The sequence below is a fragment of the Mobula birostris genome, chromosome 24 (genome assembly GCF_030028105.1).
Source record: "Mobula birostris isolate sMobBir1 chromosome 24, sMobBir1.hap1, whole genome shotgun sequence".
Classification (NCBI taxonomy): Eukaryota; Metazoa; Chordata; class Chondrichthyes; order Myliobatiformes; family Myliobatidae; genus Mobula; species Mobula birostris.
Genome location: NC_092393.1, coordinates 63,045,673 through 63,063,367, shown reverse-complemented (window position 1 = coordinate 63,063,367; position 17,695 = coordinate 63,045,673). Strand labels below are relative to the sequence as shown.

At 43.5% G+C, this 17,695-nt stretch overlaps 1 protein-coding gene across 2 annotated transcripts in view; it reads left to right on the top strand.

The window, feature by feature from the left end:
- The window catches only part of trim25 (tripartite motif containing 25), a 65,741-nt gene that overhangs the window by 31,257 nt on the left and 16,789 nt on the right, over nucleotides 1-17,695 (top strand). For both annotated transcript variants that reach the window (XM_072242466.1, XM_072242465.1), the window contains exons 3-4: nucleotides 4,444-4,677; nucleotides 14,950-15,124. In XM_072242466.1, coding sequence (XP_072098567.1) covers nucleotides 4,444-4,677; nucleotides 14,950-15,124 — 409 coding nt within the window. The remainder of the gene's footprint in view (nucleotides 1-4,443; nucleotides 4,678-14,949; nucleotides 15,125-17,695) is intronic.

Sequence of the window (17,695 nt, the reverse complement as noted above, 5' to 3'; positions counted from 1 at the left end):
ATTGGTGGGGAGACTGATAGTGTTGAGGAAACAGGCAGGATGCAGAAGGACTTAGACAGATTAGGAGAACAGGCAAGAAAGTAGGAAATGAAATACAATGTTGGAAAATGCATGGTCATGCACTTTGGCAGTAGAAATAAATGCTTGGACTATTTTCTAAATAGAAAATCCAGGAATCTGAGATGCAAGGGGACTTGGGAGTCCTTGTACAGAACACCCTGAAGGGTAACTTGCAGGTTGAGTCAGTGGTGAGGAAGACAAATGCCATGTTAACATTCATTTCAAGAGGTCTAGAATACAAGAGCAGGGATGTGATGCTGAGGCTTTATAAGGAACTGGTGAGACCTCACCTTGTATATTGTGAACTGTTTTGGGCCCCTCAGCTTGGAAAAGATGTGCTGGCATTGGAGAGAGTTCAGAAGAGGTTCACAAGGATAATTCCCGGAATGAAAGGGTCATCATATGAGGAATGATTGATGGCTCTGGGTCTGCACTCGCTGGAATTCATAAGGATGAGGGGGGATCTCATTGAAACCTTTTGAATGTTGAAAGGCCTAGACAGAGTAGATGTAGAAAGGATGTTTCCCATGTTGGGAGAGTCTAGGACAAGAGGGCACAGCCTCAGGATTGAGGGGTGCCTTTTCAAAACAGAGATGCGGAGAAATTTCTTTAGCCAAAGGGTGGTAAGCTTGTGGAATTTGTTGCCACATGCAGCTGTGGAGGCCAGGTCGTTGGGTGTATTTAAGGCAGAGATTGATAGGTTCTTGATTGGACATGGCATCGAAGGTTACGGGGAGAAGGCCAGGGACTGGGGCTGAGGAGGAGATAGAAAAAGGGATCAGCCATGATTGAGTGGAGGAGCAGACTCGATGGGCCAGATGGCCTCATTCTGCTCCTGTGTCTTATGGTCTCTTGCACTAAAAGGGATTTGTTTCCGATTGTGTTTCTGCACTAAAATCTTGTTTTGCACATTCCCTATTTTCACATTGTATTATAAGACCTTGTCTCATGTAACAGACTGCACCCCCTTCTCTTCCTTCACACACTATATTAGGCATACTGCTAGTGTCTTCCACAGTGAAGACTGATGCAACCTACTCATTTAATCCTGTCCCCATTATTATTTCTCCTGCCTCGTTTTCTAGCAGTCCTATGTCCACTCTCATTTCGCTTATATTTTTAGTATACTTGAAAAATCTTTTACAATTCATTTTGATATTATTTGCCAGCTTGCTTTCATATTTCATCTTTTCCCTTCTAATGATTTTTTTTGTTGCTTTCTGTAGGTTTTTAAAAACTTTCCAATCCTCTGTCTTCCCCACTAATTGTTGCTTTGTTGTACGCCCTTTCTTTTGCTTTTACAATAGCTTGTCACCATGGTTGTACTATTTTACCATTTGAGTATTTCTTCATTTTTGGAATACACATGTCCTGCACCTTCCTCATTTTTCCCAGAAACTCACACCATTGCTGCTCTGCTGACAACTCTGCCAGCAGCTCCTTCCAATTTACTTTGGCCAACTCCTCTCTCATATAACTGTAATTTCCCTTACTCCATTGAAATACTGTACATCAGACTTTACTTTCTCCCTATCAAATTTCAAGTTGAACGCAATCATATTGTTATCACTGGTTCCTAAGGGTTCTTTTACCTTAAGCTCCCTAATCGCTTCTGGTTCATTACATAACACCCAGTCAGTACAGCTGATCCCTGACTAGGCTCAATGGCAAACTGCTCTAAAAAGCTATCTTGTAGGCATTCAACAAACTCACTCTCTTGAGATCCATCACCAACCTGATTTTCCCAATCCACCTGCATATTAAAATCTCCCATGACTACCATAACATTGTCCTTTTGACTCGCCTTTTCTATTTCCTGCTGTAACCTGTGGTTCACCTCCCAGCCACTGTTGGGAGACCTGTATATAATTGCCATCAATGTCCTTTTACCCTTGCAATTTCTTAACTCAACCCACAAGCATTCAACATCTCCCAGTCCTATGTCACATCTTTCTAAGATTCGATGCCATTCTTTACCAGCAGAGCCACACCAACACCCTCTGCCCACCTTCCCTTGCCTCCAATACAGTGTGTAACCTTGGACATTCAGCTCCCAACTACAACCATTATTCAGCCACAATTCAGTGATGGCCACAACATCATACCTGACAATCTGCAATATTGCAACAAGATCATCCACCTTATGTAACTCTCATTCGGCTAGCGGTCTAATCTAGGGGAAGACAGCCCTCGGCCCAGCCAAACTTAAGAAATCTTGTTTGTGTGGATGCTGCACGATGTGTCTCCTGTTACAAATCAGTACCATGAAATAACAAACAGTACAGAATATGCAATTAAACGATTGAGCTTTATAATTCTTAATTTGACTATATGGTTAGTAAAGAAACAAAATATCTTTATTTTAAGAGAAGGGCCCATTCTCATGAAACAGCTTAATGTGCAATGTTGGAACTCACGGTTCGGTCCACTGGTTTCCCGTCGACCTCCTCTGAGTGAAGCTGACCCTCGGACCCTCAATCCAAGTCTACTCCATCCAGCAGTCTTCCAGCTCTCTCTGTTCGCGTCTTCTCTCCTCAGCGCTTCCCATCAAAAGACCGCGAAATCCCTTCTCCCAGACCCACAAAAAGCAGCAACATCCCTCTCATTGGATAGCCCCACATTCCAAAGCCCCGTTATCTCTAGTCATAGCCCAGACATTCCTACAGAGAAACCATTATATTAGCAGTGAAACCTCAGCGCGTTACACTTATACCACGCGCATTTAGATACAACGTCTTTTGAGTACCGTATTTGCTGTCCTTTCTGACTCTGCATCCCTAATGATTTGATACTCAGCCTGTTGGCTGCAACAAAGTCCCATCACCTGCCTGCCCTTCCTGACAACCTGACTACACGCTATCTTTACTTTTTTTTACCATCTGTCCTTTCCTGAGTCTGTTCACTCTAGTTCCCACCCCCTTGCCAAATTACTTAAAACCCTCCCCAACAGCTCTAACAAACCTGCCCGCGAGAATATCCCCCTTGGGTTCAGGTGCAACCGTCACTTTTGAACAGGTCATACCTCCCCTAGAAGAGATCCCAATGATCCAAGAACCTGAAGCCCTGCCCCCTGCACCAGCTTCTCAGTCACACACTTATCTGCCAAATCATCCCGTTTCTACCCTCACTGGCATGGGTAGCAATCCAGAAATTACTATCCGGGAGGTCCTACTTCTCAGCTTTCTACCTAGCTCTCTAAATTCTCTTTTCAGGACCTCTTATCTTTTCCTTCCTATGTCATTGGTACCAATATATACCAAGACATCTGGCTGTTCCCCCTCCCTCTCCAAAATGTTGTGGACACGATCTGACATCCCTGACCCTGGCACCTGGGTCCATTCGTTCACGTCCGCAGAATCTCCTGTTTGTTCCCCATAGTGTTCTACCTAAAGGTACGCAAGTACATTTGAGGGGCTACATAGTGTTCTGTTGCTGAGGTTCAGTTAGGGTTGCGTGGTTCATGAGTGTGAGGGTTGTGGGTAATTAGTTGCTGTTGAACAACACATACAATGAATGGGCTCGGCCCAAAACATTGACCTTTCCATAAATGCTGCATATCTGCTGAGTTCCTCTGGCATTTTGTGTGTGTTGCTTGGACTTCCAGCATCTGCAGAATCTCTCATGTTTGGGGCACCTCTTCTTGAACCTGGTGCAATGGGACATGGGGCTTCTGTCCTTCCTGCTTAGTGTTAGCAGTGACAAAAGGGCATGACCTGGAAAGCGGGCTCTTTGATGATAGATGCCACTTTCTTAAGGCAGCGCCTCCTGTAGATGCTGTCAGTGGTGGCGATAGCTGTGCCTGTCATGGTCTCGGCTGTGTCCACTACTCTGTGGCCTCATGTGTTCCATTGTGTTGGAAATGACCAGATGCAACCAGTTAGGATATCCTCAACAGGGCTTCTGTGGAAGTGTGTTAGTGTATTTGATGATACGCCAAATCTCTTCTGGTTTCTTTAAAAAAAAGTGCTGCTGTGCAAAATATTGACACCCAGGAATTTGAAGCTTTTTAACTCTCTCCACCTCTGACCACCAATTGGAACTGGCATGTAGTCTCCTGGTGTTCTCTTTAGGAAACCAATGATCGATTTGTTAGTTTTGATGACACTGAGCAAAAGGTTGTTCCAGGCACTCCATGTCACTCATGGTCACTAACCACTCCCCTGTAACCCACTCTCACTTATCGAGTCTACCAGGTTCTCCTCTGTTGGCCAGTTAGCTCACTGGCTGGCACATCTGTGGTCAGCAGAGCATCCAGGGGAAACTCTCATAGTCAAATGGAGATGTGGCAAACTCCTCCCAGACAGTGTCGGGTCCCAGGCCGTGGTGGGGTCCGTTAGACTTTGTGACTGTCTCTGAAATTGTTTGCTTTAATCTGCGCCTCAGGATTCCTCGCTGACTCAGAAATCAGCAGTTGCCTGTGAGTTTGCGGAGCTGAAAGCAATGATCGAGCGAGAGGAGAAGATTGCAGGCAGACTCTTCGAAGAGGAAGAGACCAAGGCAGACAACAGGTGTGCGGAGTTGATGGATCAGATGACTGCTCATCTGGAGAGGCTGAAGGATTACAAGGAGCAGCTCAAGTCTGTGCTCACCCACACGGGGGGCATTGCCTTCTGGAAGGTGAGTGATCTGCAGCATAATAAAATCACAAGTCATAGGAGCAGTATTGGGCCATCCAGCCTATTGAGTCTGCTACCCCATTTCATCATGGGTGATTTATTATCGACTACAGACTGGTGATCAAATCCATCCATACTATCCTTTGGCTTCAACAGTCACGTGCTTACAAGTACTGTGAAACAGCAGTCCCTCAGGCACAAGTTAGTCAAATGACAAGTCCTCTGGGGAACCTAAATGTAGGTTTGAAAACTGTAGAGATAGCTTCGGTCAGGGACCACTCCTAAAGAGGGTTTGGCCTTTTTAATTAATAAAAAAAAATCAGTCAATCAGAAAAAGGCCAAACTAACCAATCAGGAATAGGCAATTTGGATCCAGCCAGTCAGGATTGAGCATTATGCCCTGCCCATGCTGTGTATATAAGGAGGGATCTCTGTGGGGATTTGTCATTAGAATTTCCGGTTGACGACATAAATACTTTCAGAGACCAGGGTGTGGTTGCTGAGTGGCTGAGTTGGCTTGACTGGAAGCTGGCTGTGTTTTGCTTGATGCGTGAGTGTGTTTTGGAACCTGTTGAGGGAAAGAGAGTGGGGAAGGAACGGAAATTGCTGGGAGGGGGTCGTGTGGGTCCGGTAATGGCGGACAAGATAAGAGGCGGGGTTGAGGGAAAGAAAGTGGAGAAGGAGAGGGATAGAGACTTGGGATCAGAGGTAGGCAGCTGGGGAGAGGTGGATTATTGTGAAGGGAGAAATAAAGGGAATGAGGAGGTAGTGAGGGGTCGGATGAATAAAAACCAAGACAAAGGGAATAAAAGAATAAGAAATGATAGTGGAGAAAGCTCTGAAAGTGAGGAAGATGAACAAGCTCAGAGAGGAGGTGTTGTCATAATTAGGCTTAATGAGAAGGCTCAGGGACATATGAAGAAAATTAACTCGTTTGTGCTAACAACAACTCTGACAAATAGATAGGGGAAATAGTATTTGCAAAAGTCTTTAATGATGGCAACTTATTGGTAAGATGTGCGAATGAGGAACAACTTGAGAAAGCACTCAAGCTAAAAGAGATAGGAAAATGCAAGGTGGAATACACTGGGAGGGTGGGAGCACGAAACAGTGGTTGTAAAGGAGTGATCACGGGGATACCAATGAGTATAAATATGGAGGAGATAAAGAGGAATATCAAAGGAGGGAAAGTAATGAATGTTCAAAGACTGAAAACAACAAAGGAGGGAGTGAAAAAAGGAAAGTGAATCAGTATTGATTGAATTTGAAGAAGAAAGAGTGCCAAGGAAGGTGTTCCTGGGTTTCATGAGTTACCCAGTAAGGGTGTATGTGCCAAAGCCATTGAGGTGCTATAATTGTCAAAGGTTTGGACACGTGGCTAAAAACTGTAAAAGGCAGAGGAGATGTGCTAGATGTGGGGGTGATCATGAATATGGAAAGTGCGGAACAGGAGTTCAACCAAAATGCTGCAATTGTGGAGGAGCTCATAATGTTGCATATAGTGGGTGTGAGGTTGTGAGACGGGAGACTAAAATTCAAGAAATAAGAGTGAAAAGAAAGATCACTTATGCAGAAGCTGTAAGAATGTCAAGAGAACAGAATAATGTTCCTAATGAACAGGGAGCAATAGGGATACGAGAGATGCAACAAAGAACAAATGACAGGATTTATGTAGACAGATGGCTCTAGTAACATTCATTGCAGGAGTGATTAATAGTACTGCTGAGGTAAAGTCAAAAAGTGACAAAATTCAGCTGGTGGTAAAAGCAGCAGTAAACCATTTAGGGTTAGTAGGACTGACATGGGAGGAAGTGAGGGAGAACCTCAGTAATCAGTCAAGCCAGGAAGTGTCATGTGTTGGTTAATACTAATTATGGTAATTCTTTTACAATGGAATGCAAGGAGCTTACTGGCCAATAGCCAGGAATTCAAGCACTTTATTAAAGAAATGGTTGTAAAACTGGATGTAGTGTGTATTCAGGAAACTTGGTTGAAACCAACTTTAGACTTTGTGGTATATGGGTAAACAATGATAAGGAAAAATAGAAATCTAGGGGGAGGAGGGGGTTGTGCTATGTTAATCAAGCAAGGTGTACCATATAGGGTACTGGAAAAAGGAGATGATCAGGAATACATAGTGGTGGAAGTGTGGGAGAGAGGGGAGGGAGTGGTTATAATTAACTACTACAATCCATGTAAAAGGTTGGATTTGGACAGCCTATTAAAGATACAAGGACAAAACAGACATAAAGTAGTGTGGTGTGCAGATTTCAATGCTCATAGCACAATATGGGGGGATCAGATTACAGATCCAAATGGAAAGGTAATTGAAGATTTGATGGAAGAAAGGGATTTGGTGTGTATGAATGATGGTAGCGGCACAAGGATAGATATAACAACAGGAACTGAGTCAGTGTTAGATATTACGTTAGTGTCTAATACCTTGGCTGGCATTAGTAACTGGGCAGTTTGGACTGCTTCAACAGTAGGCAGTGATCACTACCCAGTTTTATGTTCAGTGGGTGAAAGAGTTGAAGTTAGACCAGGTGGCGGAACCCCAAAGTGGGTGTTTGAAAAAGCTGATTGGGGTAAGTTCCAGAAGTTGAGTGAAGAAGGGTTGACAAAGATTGATATTTCTGGAAATGTAGATGAATTAAACAGTCAGGTGACTTCAGCAATTATCATGGCAGCAGAAGGATCTATACCTTGGAGTAAAAATAGGATGAATAGAAAACTGGTACCTTGGTGGACAGAGGAATGTTGTCAGGCTGTAAAAAACAGAAATAGAGCATTCAGGCTAGTTAAAAGAACCCATAATATGCAGCATTTGGTTCAATATAAGAAAGCACAGGCAGTGGTGAGAAGAACTATATGTCAAGCTAAAAGGGCAAGTTGGAGGAGTTTTTGCGACAAGGTAGGAAGAACAACACCTGTGGGAGAGATATGGGGAATGATTAAGAGGATGGGAGGAGATAGAAGGGAATGGGAATATCCAGTAATGATACCTGAGGAGGAAACAGCAGTCTCCAGTAGGGATAAGGCTGAGGTCATGGCCAAGTCATTTGTACTGATACACAGTTCAGAAAATTTGTCTGAAGAAGGGAGAAGAAGAAGGGAAAGAATAATGAGCCAACACCCAGGTGTGTTAAGCAGGAGGGAAGGAACAGATGATATAATTGATGATCCATTTACATTAGTAGAAATGGTGAGAGCAATAAAGAGATCGAGACCAACCTCCCCAGGGAAAGATCTGATATGCTCCGTGATGCTAAAAAATCTAGGAGAAGGAGCGCTCTTGAAGTTGCTGCATTTTTATAACAGAGTGTGGGAGGAGGGAAGATTACCAAGTGCATGGAAAGAAGCAGTAGTAATTCCAATAAGGAAGCCTGGCAAGGATCTGTCAAAACCCACTAGCTACAGACCAATTGCATTAACATCAAGTATATGTAAGATAATGGAAAGGATGATAACAGAAAGGTTATCATATGAGCTTGAGAAAAGGGGAATGCTGGCAAGTTATCAGAGTGGTTTTAGAAAGGGAAGGAATTCCATGGACTCAGTGATTATGTTAGAGACTGAAATAAGGAAGGCCCAGGCAAATAGAGAGTCATAGTGGCAGTGTTCTTTGACATTGAAAAAGCCTATGATATGATGTGGAAGGAAGGATTATGAATTAAACTGCACAAGATGGGGGTTGGTGGGAGAGTTTTTAATTGGATTAATTGGAAACTGGATGTGATTCAGGCTCAGGCCTTGAGAGTGTGCAGTGGGGCTTTTAAAACGTCACCAGTGTCAGCCCTACAGGTAGAAATGGGAATAATGCCTTTGGAACTAAGAAGGATGCAACTGATGGCAAACTACTGGGCTAACTTGCAGGGGCACAATGATTCTCACCCTACTAAAGGAGTTTTGCAGGAGTGCTGGGAAAATGGGAGGTTTCAGAGGGATACCTTTAGTCGGGGAGGGAATGATATCGCGAAAGAATGTGGAGTATTTGATCTGAGGATAAGTCCTTCAGTAGTTTATCCGGTTGTAGATCCATGGAAGCTTGTATGGCCTGACATAGACTGGTATTTGTTAGAGATAAAAAGGAAAGAAAGATATAAAACAGATTTGGTAAATGCATTTAATTGTCATGTGATGGAAAAGTATAGTGATTATACTGACATTTATACGGATGGTGCGAAGGAACCTGAAACAGGAGTGACAGGGTTTGGGGTGGTAATACCAGCAAAAGAAATTGGAATCAGCAGAAGAACATCTAATAAGTTAGGGGTGTTTACAGTGGAGATGCTGGCAGTGTTGGTTGCGTTGCAATGGGTGCAGAAAGCCAGACAAGCCAAAGCATTGATATGTTCAGATTCATCCTCAGTTCTGGCAAGTTTAAGGTCTTTTCACACGAACAGTTGGCAAGATGTACTTTATGAAGTCCTTCAGTTAGTTACAAGAATTGCAAATCAGGGAGGTCAGGTAAAATTTCTATGGGTTCCAGCATATGTAGGGGTGAAGGGGAATGAGAGGGTGGATGAGTTGGCAAAGAGGGCATTAAAGAAAGAAAATGTGGAAATGCACATTAGTATCAGTAAAGCAGAGGTTAAGTGTGTAATCTGGGAAAAAGTCAACCGAATGTGGCAAGAAAGATGGGATAGGGAGGGGAAAGGGAGGCATTTATATCAAATACAAAAGAGTGTTGCAGTTACTAGGGTAGGTAATGGAAACAGAAGAGAGGAAATTGTGTGGACTACGTTAAGGCTGGGGCATTGTGCATTAAACAAAACATTGAAAATGATAGGGAAACACCAGACAGGATTGTGTGAGGAATGTCAGGAAGAGGAGTCAGTAGAACATGTAGTTTTGTGTTGCAGGAAGTATGGGATACAGAGAGAGATGATGAGAAATAAATTAAGGGAGTTGGGGATGCAGGAATTCACATTAAAAGGGTTGCTGGGCATGGGTGAGAGAGCACGAGTCCGGGTATTTTTAGCGTTTTTAAGGGGTACAGGGGTTTTTTATAGAATATGACGAATAAACAGTAATAGGATACTAGGATGGTCAAAGATGGGAGGGTGAAGTGTAGGTTTGTGTGTGTGTGTGAGAGAGAGAGAGAGAGAGATTGGGTGAAGGGATTTAGAATGTATGTCTAGTGCACATTCTGGAGCAGAGGGTGGCGGTAATGCACCATTAAGCTGGATGCCAACCACCGTAGAACAAGATACAGACAGACAGAGATTTGTCATTTGATTAATTTGTACCAGAGGAAGGTGGTTGGGTTTACTGTTGAAAAGTTGCAATCGTTATCTTAAAGTATGTGACTGTTTGGGGCTAATGGAGAGTATGGATAAAGTTATTATCCCTCTCAACCCCATTTTCCCACTTTCTCTCCCCATAACTTTTGACACTGTAATTAAGTACCTGTCACCTTTGCCTTAAATATACCCATTGACTTGGCCTCCACATCCATCTGTGGCAACAAATTCCATAGATTCACCACCCTCTGGCTTCATCCACCCCCGCCATCCCCATTGGAAACATCCTTTCCATATCCACACTATTGTGGCCTTTCGATATTAGATAGGTTTCAGTGAGATCTTCCATCTTTCTTCTAAATTCCAGCAAGTACAGGCTCAGAGCCATCAAACACTCCTCGTGTGTTAACCCTTTCATTCCCAGAATCATTTTCATGAATCTCCTCAGAACCCTCTCCAATGCTGATAAGGGGCCCAGAACTGCTCATAACACTCCAAGTATGGTCTTACCAATACCTTGTAAAGTCTCAGCATTACATCCTTGTTTTTATATTCTAACCCTCTCGAAATGAATGCTAAAATTACATATGCCTTCCTTACCACGGATTCAACCTTCAAATTAACATTTAGAGAATCTTGTATGACTCAAGTCCCTTTACACCTTGGAGTTTTAAATTGTCTCCCCATTTAGTAAATAGTCTATGCCTTTGTTTCTTCTACCCAAGTGCATGACCATGTACTCTCCAACACTATTCCATCTGCCACTTCGCCTATTCTTCCAATCTGCTTACATCCTTCTGCAGACACCCTGTGTCCTCAGCACCCCCACCTGTACTGTCTGCAAACTTGGCCACAAAGCCATCAATTCCTCATCCAAATTGACATATAACATGAAAAGAATCGGTCCCAACACTAACCCCTGTGGAACACCACTGGTTACCAGCAGCCAAACCCAATAGACCCCTTTTATTTCTACTCGTTGCCTCTTGCCAGTTAGACAATCTTCTATCGATGCCGGTATCTTTCCTGAAATCCTGTAATCCTACTTTTATCTTGTTAAGCAGCCTCTCGTGCGGCACCTTGTCAAAGGCCTTCTGAAAATCCAAATATATAACATCCACTGATTCGTCTTTGTTTATCCTGCTTGTTACTTCCTCAAAGAATTCAAAGAGATTTGTGAGGTAAAATTTCCCTTTCAGGAAACCATGCTGATTTTGGCATAGAACCATAGAAACCACAGCATAGAAACAGGCCCTTTGGCCCTTCTTGACTGTGCCGAACCATTTTCTGCCTAGTCCCACTGACCTGCACATGGACCATATTCCTCCATACACCTCCCATCCATGTATCTGTCCAATTTATTCTTAAATATTAAAAAAGAACCTGCATTTACCACCTCGTCTGGCAGCTCATTCCATACTCCCACCACTCTCTGTGTGAAGAAGCCCCCCCTAATGTTCCCTTTAAACTTTTCCCCCCTCACCCTTAACCCATGTCCTCTGTTTTTTTTCTCCCCTTGCCTCAGTGGAAAAAGCCTGCTTGCATTCACTCTATAAATACCCATCATAATTTTATATACCTCTATCAAATCTCCCCTCATTCTTCTACGCTCCAGGGAATAAAGTCCTAACCTATTCAACCTTTCTCTGTAACTGAGTTTCTCAAGTCCCGGCAACATCCTTGTAAACCTTCTCTGCACTCTTTCAACCTTATTTATATCCTTCCTATAATTTGGTGACCAAAACTGAACACAATACTCCAGATTCGGCCTCACCAATGCCTTATACAACCTCATCATAACATTCCAGCTCTTATACTCAATACTTCGATTAATAAAGGCCAATGTACCAAAAGCTCTCTTTACGACCCTATCTACCTGTGACGACACTTTTAGGGAATTTTGTATCTGTATTCCCAGATCCCTCTGTTCCACTGCACTCCTCAGTGCCTTACCATTAACCCTGCATGTTCTACGTTGGTTTGTCCTTCCAACGTGCAATACCTCACACTTGTCAGTATTAAACTCCATCTGCCATTTTTCAGCCCATTTTTCCAGCTGGTCCAAGTCCCTCTGCAGGCTCTGAAAACCTTCCTCACTGTCTACTACACCTCCAATCTTTGTATCATCAGCAAACTTGCTGATCCAATTTACCACATTATCATCCAGATCATTGATATAGATGACAAATAACAATGGACCCAGCACTGATCCCTGTGGCACACCACTAGTCACAGGCCTCCACTCGGAGAAGCAATTCTCTACCACCACTCTCTGGCTTCTTCCATCGAGCCAATGTCTAATCCAATTTACCACCTCTCCATGTATACCTAGCGACTGAATTTTCCTAACTAACCTCCCATGCGGGACCTTGTCAAAGGCCTTACTGAAGTCCATGTAGACAATATCCACTGCCTTCCCTTCATCCACTTTCCTGGTAACCTCCTCGAAAAACTCCAACAGATTGGTCAAACATGACCCACCATGCACAAAGCCATGTTGACTCTCCCTAATAAGTCCCTGTCTATCCAAATGCTTGTAGATTCTGTCTCTTAGTACTCCCTCCAATAACTTACCTACTACTGACGTTAAACTCACCGGCCTATAATTTCCCGGATTACTTTTCGATCCTTTTTTAAACAACGGAACAACATGAGCCACTCTCCAATCCTCCGACACTTCACCCGTAGACAGCGACATTTTAAATATTTCTGCTAGGGCCCCCGCAATTTCAACACTAGTCTCCTTCAAGGTCCGAGGGAACACTGTCAGGTCCCGGGGATTTATCCACTTTAATTTTCCTCAAGACAGCAAGCACCTCCTCCTTTTCAATCTGTACAGCATATTGGTCATGTGCCTCTAAGTAGCCCGAAACCTCATCCTTAATAATGGACTCCAATATCTTACCAACCACTGAGGTCAGACTAACTGGCCTATCTCTTTTCTTCTACCTCTCTCCCTTCTTGAAGAGTGAAGTGACATTTGCAACGTTCCAGTCCTCTGGTACCATTCCAGAATCTAGTGCTTCTTGAAACGCCATTCACAATCTCTTCAGCCACCTCTTTTCAAAACCCTGGGGTGTAGTCCATCTGGTCCAGGTGACTTACCTGCCTTCAGACCTTTGTTTCCCAAGCATCTTCTCCTTAGTAATAGCAACTGAACTCACTTCTGCCCCCTGACACTGTCACATTTATGGCAAACTGCAAGTGTCTTCCACAGTGAAGATTGGCACAAAATACTTAAAGTTCATTTGCCATTTCTTTGTTCCCCCTTACTACCTCTCCAATGTAATTTTCCAGTGGTCCGATATCCCCCTTCTCCTCTCCCTTTATATATCTGGAAACATTTGGTATCCTCTTTGATATTATTGGCTAGCTTACCTTCATATTTCATTATTTCTTTCCTTATGGCTTTTTTAGTTGCTTTCTGTTGGTTTTTAAGTTTCCCAATCATCTAGCTTCCCACTTATTTTTGCTATATTATATGCCCTCTCTTTAGCTTTTATGATGTATCTGACTCTCCATGGTTGTCATCCTCCCTTTAGGACACCTCTTCACCTTTGAGGTGTATCTATCCTGCACCTTCCGAATTGCTCTCAGAAACTCCAGCCATTGCTGTTTTACTGTCATTTACCCTGCCAGTGTTCCCTTCTGATCAACTTCGGCCAGCTCCTCGTACATACCTCTGTAAATCCTTTACTGTAACACTGATACAAAAACTTTAGCTTCTCCTTCTCAAATTCTTCTCATTATTCCTTCCAGTTTCACCTGATGGGATGAACAGTAATTTCTGTAATTTCCAGTAATTTCTTTCCCTCTCCCCACTTCCCTCGTATTCCATTCCCCATTCTGGCTCCCCTCTCACCTCTTCTCTTAGCTGCATATCGCTTCCCTCTGATGCCCCTCCTCCTTCCCTTTCTCCCATGGTCCACTCTGTTCTATCAGATTCCTTCTTCCGCCCTTTACCTCTTCCACCTATCACCTATGAGCTTCTTACTTCATCTTCTCTTCCCCCATCCACATACCATCCCCTTACATGATCTCACCTATCACCTGCCAGCTTGTACTCCTCCACCCTCCTTTTATTCTGGCGTTTGTCCTGATGAAGGGTCTCCACCTTGTACACTGAGTCATTATTCCTCTCCATGGCTGCTGCCTGATCTGCTGAGTACTTTTTGTGTGTGTTGCCCTGGATTTTGAAGATCTGCAGAATCTCTTGTGTATATCTCGCTGGCTGTGTGTCTGGTGTGTGTGGTCCCAGTCTGGTGGCTTGGCTGCAGATACTGTGGTCCCAGTGGGGAGTGCGATTATCCTTTGTCGCGGAAAAGAGTATTCAGTCCCGGAGGGAGCTGCTTCAGAAAATCTTTATTGATACATGATATCAGGGAGATCCCAAGCTCCTAAAAGCCGGGTCTTGGACTCTGTCAAACAAGAAAACTCAGTCATATTTATACATGAATGGTACGTGGCAAGAGTCGCTTAGGTGGGTTTTTACAGAAGTAAGGGTCACACGCCTCAGGACATTGTATGACCAGATAAGTCCTTATTTGAACCTTTGTCTAGCATTTCAGACAGCAATGTCTGCTACGTCACCTGTTGCTGGGTAGGGTTTCTTTCTGACTTGCCCAGCAACAGTAACACAAGGTAATTGATTATTAGCTAATCATTGTTCTAAGAACCTGCTTCGAGACATTAGGGTCTTGCCTCACCGAGCAATCCTTTATCTAGACCTTTGTCTAGCAAGTTAGAGAACCATGTATAAATAGTCCACTGCATCCTGCATGACGACCTCAAGGTATATATCAGGCCAGCTGGCTCAGCTGCAGACACGTGAGATTCTCAGAACAAAGAAATACAGATACAGTTAATTTTATGTCTCAGTTGTGAGGCATATTTCAGTCACACAGAGTACATTAGTTACAGATAAATGATTGTAGACTTCGAATTCACATTTTAAAACAAATCATTAGCCCCTCAATGCCCATTACAATGTTTTCTTCCACATCCTTACTCTAGTGTTTTGGTTTTAGGTGGTTGCTGATCTTCCTCAGGTCTCCCTGGACCCTCCCACATCACAGCAACAGGTTGAGGTGGATGCCAGTAAACTGGTTCTCATAACCAAAGCAGTTTCTACACTTCGAGGCAAGCTGGGCCAGCAGCTGAAGTTTCCCTTGGACCAGAGGGTGCGGCAGTTGGAACAGATTGGTGAGTGAGGGGGCCAGCTCACACTTTCTGTCCAGTGCAAACGATAGCTCCTGGAGAGCATCACTGGGTCAGGCAGCATCTGTAGCTGCCAAGGGAAAGTCAACTTTTCGCGTCAAGACCATGTAGGAATCAGAATTCAGTTTATTTTCAATAACATACTGAATGTCATGAAAATTGTACTTTTGCAGCAGCAGTACAATGAAATACATAAAATGTACTGTAAATTCTAATAAGCAATATATATAAAGTGCAAAAAGAAAGCAAAAATAGTGAGGTAGTGTTCATGGATTCATCTATTCAGAAATCTGATGGTGGAGGGGGAGAAGCGGTTCCTGAAACATTGAGTGTGTGTACTTCCTTACTGATGGTAACAATGAGAAGAGGGCATGTTGTGCGTGACGGGGGTCTTTAATGACTGATGCCGCCTTTTTGAGGCATCCCCCTTTGAAGGTATTATCAATGCTGCGGAGACTAGTACCGATGATGGAGATGGTTGAGTTTACAACTCTCTGCTGCTCTTTCCGATCCTGTGCAGTGAAAATTGTCTATGCTTTTATTCCTTCTACCAAAGGCAGGACCATGCACTTCCTGACACTGTATTCCATCTGCCAATTCTCCTAATCTAAGTCCTTCTTCAACCTCCTTTCTTTCTCAACACTACCTGTCCCTCCACCTATCTTCTTATCATCTGCAGACTTAGCTACAAATTCATCAGTTCTGTCATTCAAATTATTGACATATAATGTAAAAAGCAATGCCGGCACCGACCCCTGCATTATCACCATGAGTCAACATCAGCCAAGCAGAAAAAGCTCCCTTTATTCCCAGTCTTAGCTTCCTGCTAATCAGCCAATGCTCTATGCAAGCTAGTATCTTTCCTATACCATGGGCTTGTAACATATGTGACTCCTTGTCAAAGCCCTTCTGAAAATCCAAGTACACAACATCCACCAATTCTGCTTTGTCTATCCTACTTGTAATTTCTTCAAAGAGTTCCAACAGGTTTGTCAGGCAAGATTTCCCCTTAAGGAAACCATTCAGACTTTGGCCTATTTTATCATTTGCCTCCAAGTACCCCAAAACCTTTTCCTTAACAATTGATTCCAACATTCTCAATAGAGTGGATGGAGAGGATTTTTCCTGTGTGGGGGAGTCTAAGACCAGAGGACACAGCCTCAGAATTGAGACATGTCCATTTAGAATTTTGTTAGCCAAAGAGTGATGAATCTGGAATTGATTGCCACAGGTAGCTGTGGAGGCCAAGTCATTGGATATATTTAAAGCAGAGTTTGATAGATTCTGATAAGTCAGAACACGAAGGGAAACGGGAAGAAGGCAGGAGGTTGGGGCTGAGAGAGAAATGGATCAGCCATGATGAAATAGCAGAGCAGACTTGATGGGCTAAATGGCCCAATTTTGCTCTAATATCTTCTCGACTACTGGTGTCAGGTGAAATGGCCTATAATTTCCTTTCTTCTGCCTCCTTCCCTCCCTTCTTAAAGAGTAGAATGACATTTGCAGTTTTCCAGTCCCCTGGAACCATGTCAGAATCCATTGGTTGTTGAAAGATTATTACTTACGCTTCCACAATCTCAGGATACTTGGATTTCCAGAAGGCGTTTGATAAGGTGCCACACAAGAAACTTAAAAATAAGATACGGATGCATAGAGTCGGAGGAAGTGTATTGGCATGGATAGTGAATTGGTTAACCTATAGAATGCAGAGAGTTGGTATAAATGGGTGTTTCTCCGGTTGGCAGTCAGTGGTGAGTGGGGTGCCGCAGGGGTTGGTGCTGGGCCCGCAGCTGTTTACCATTTACATTGATGATTTGGAAGAGGGGACTGAGTGTAGCGTAGCAAGATTTGCTGATGACACTAAACTGAGTGGAAAAGCAAATTGTACAGAGGATGTGGAGAGTCTGCAGAGGGATATAGATAGGTAAGTGAGTGGGCCAAGGTCTGGCAAATGGAATACAAAGTTGGTAAATGCGAGATCATCCACTTTGGAAGGAATAATAGAAGAGCAGATTATTATTTAAATAGTGAAAGATTGCAGCATGGTGTTGTGCAGAGGGACTTGGGAGTGCTTGTTCATCGATTGCAAAAAGTTGGCTTGCAGGTACAACAGATTATTAAGAAGGCAAGTGGAATGTTGGCCTTCATTGCTAGAGGGATTGAATTCAAGAGCAGGGAGATCATGCTGCAACTATACAGGGTACTGGTGAGGCCGCACCTGGAGTACTGCATGCAGTTCTGGTCTCCATACTTGAGGAGGGATATACTGGCTTTGGAGGCAGTGCAGAGGAGGTTCACCAGGTTGATTCCAGAGATGAAGGGGTTAACCTATGAGGAGAGATTGAGTTGCCTGGGACTATACACTCTGGAATTCAGAAGAATGAGGGGGATCTTATAAGAACGTACAAAATTCTGAAAGGAATAGATAAGATAGAAGTAGGAAAGTTGTTTCCATTGGTCAGTGAGACTAGAACTAGGGGACATTGCCTCAAGATTCAGGGGAGAAGATTTAGGACGGAGATGAGGAGAAACTGTTTTTCCCAGAGAGTGGTGTAT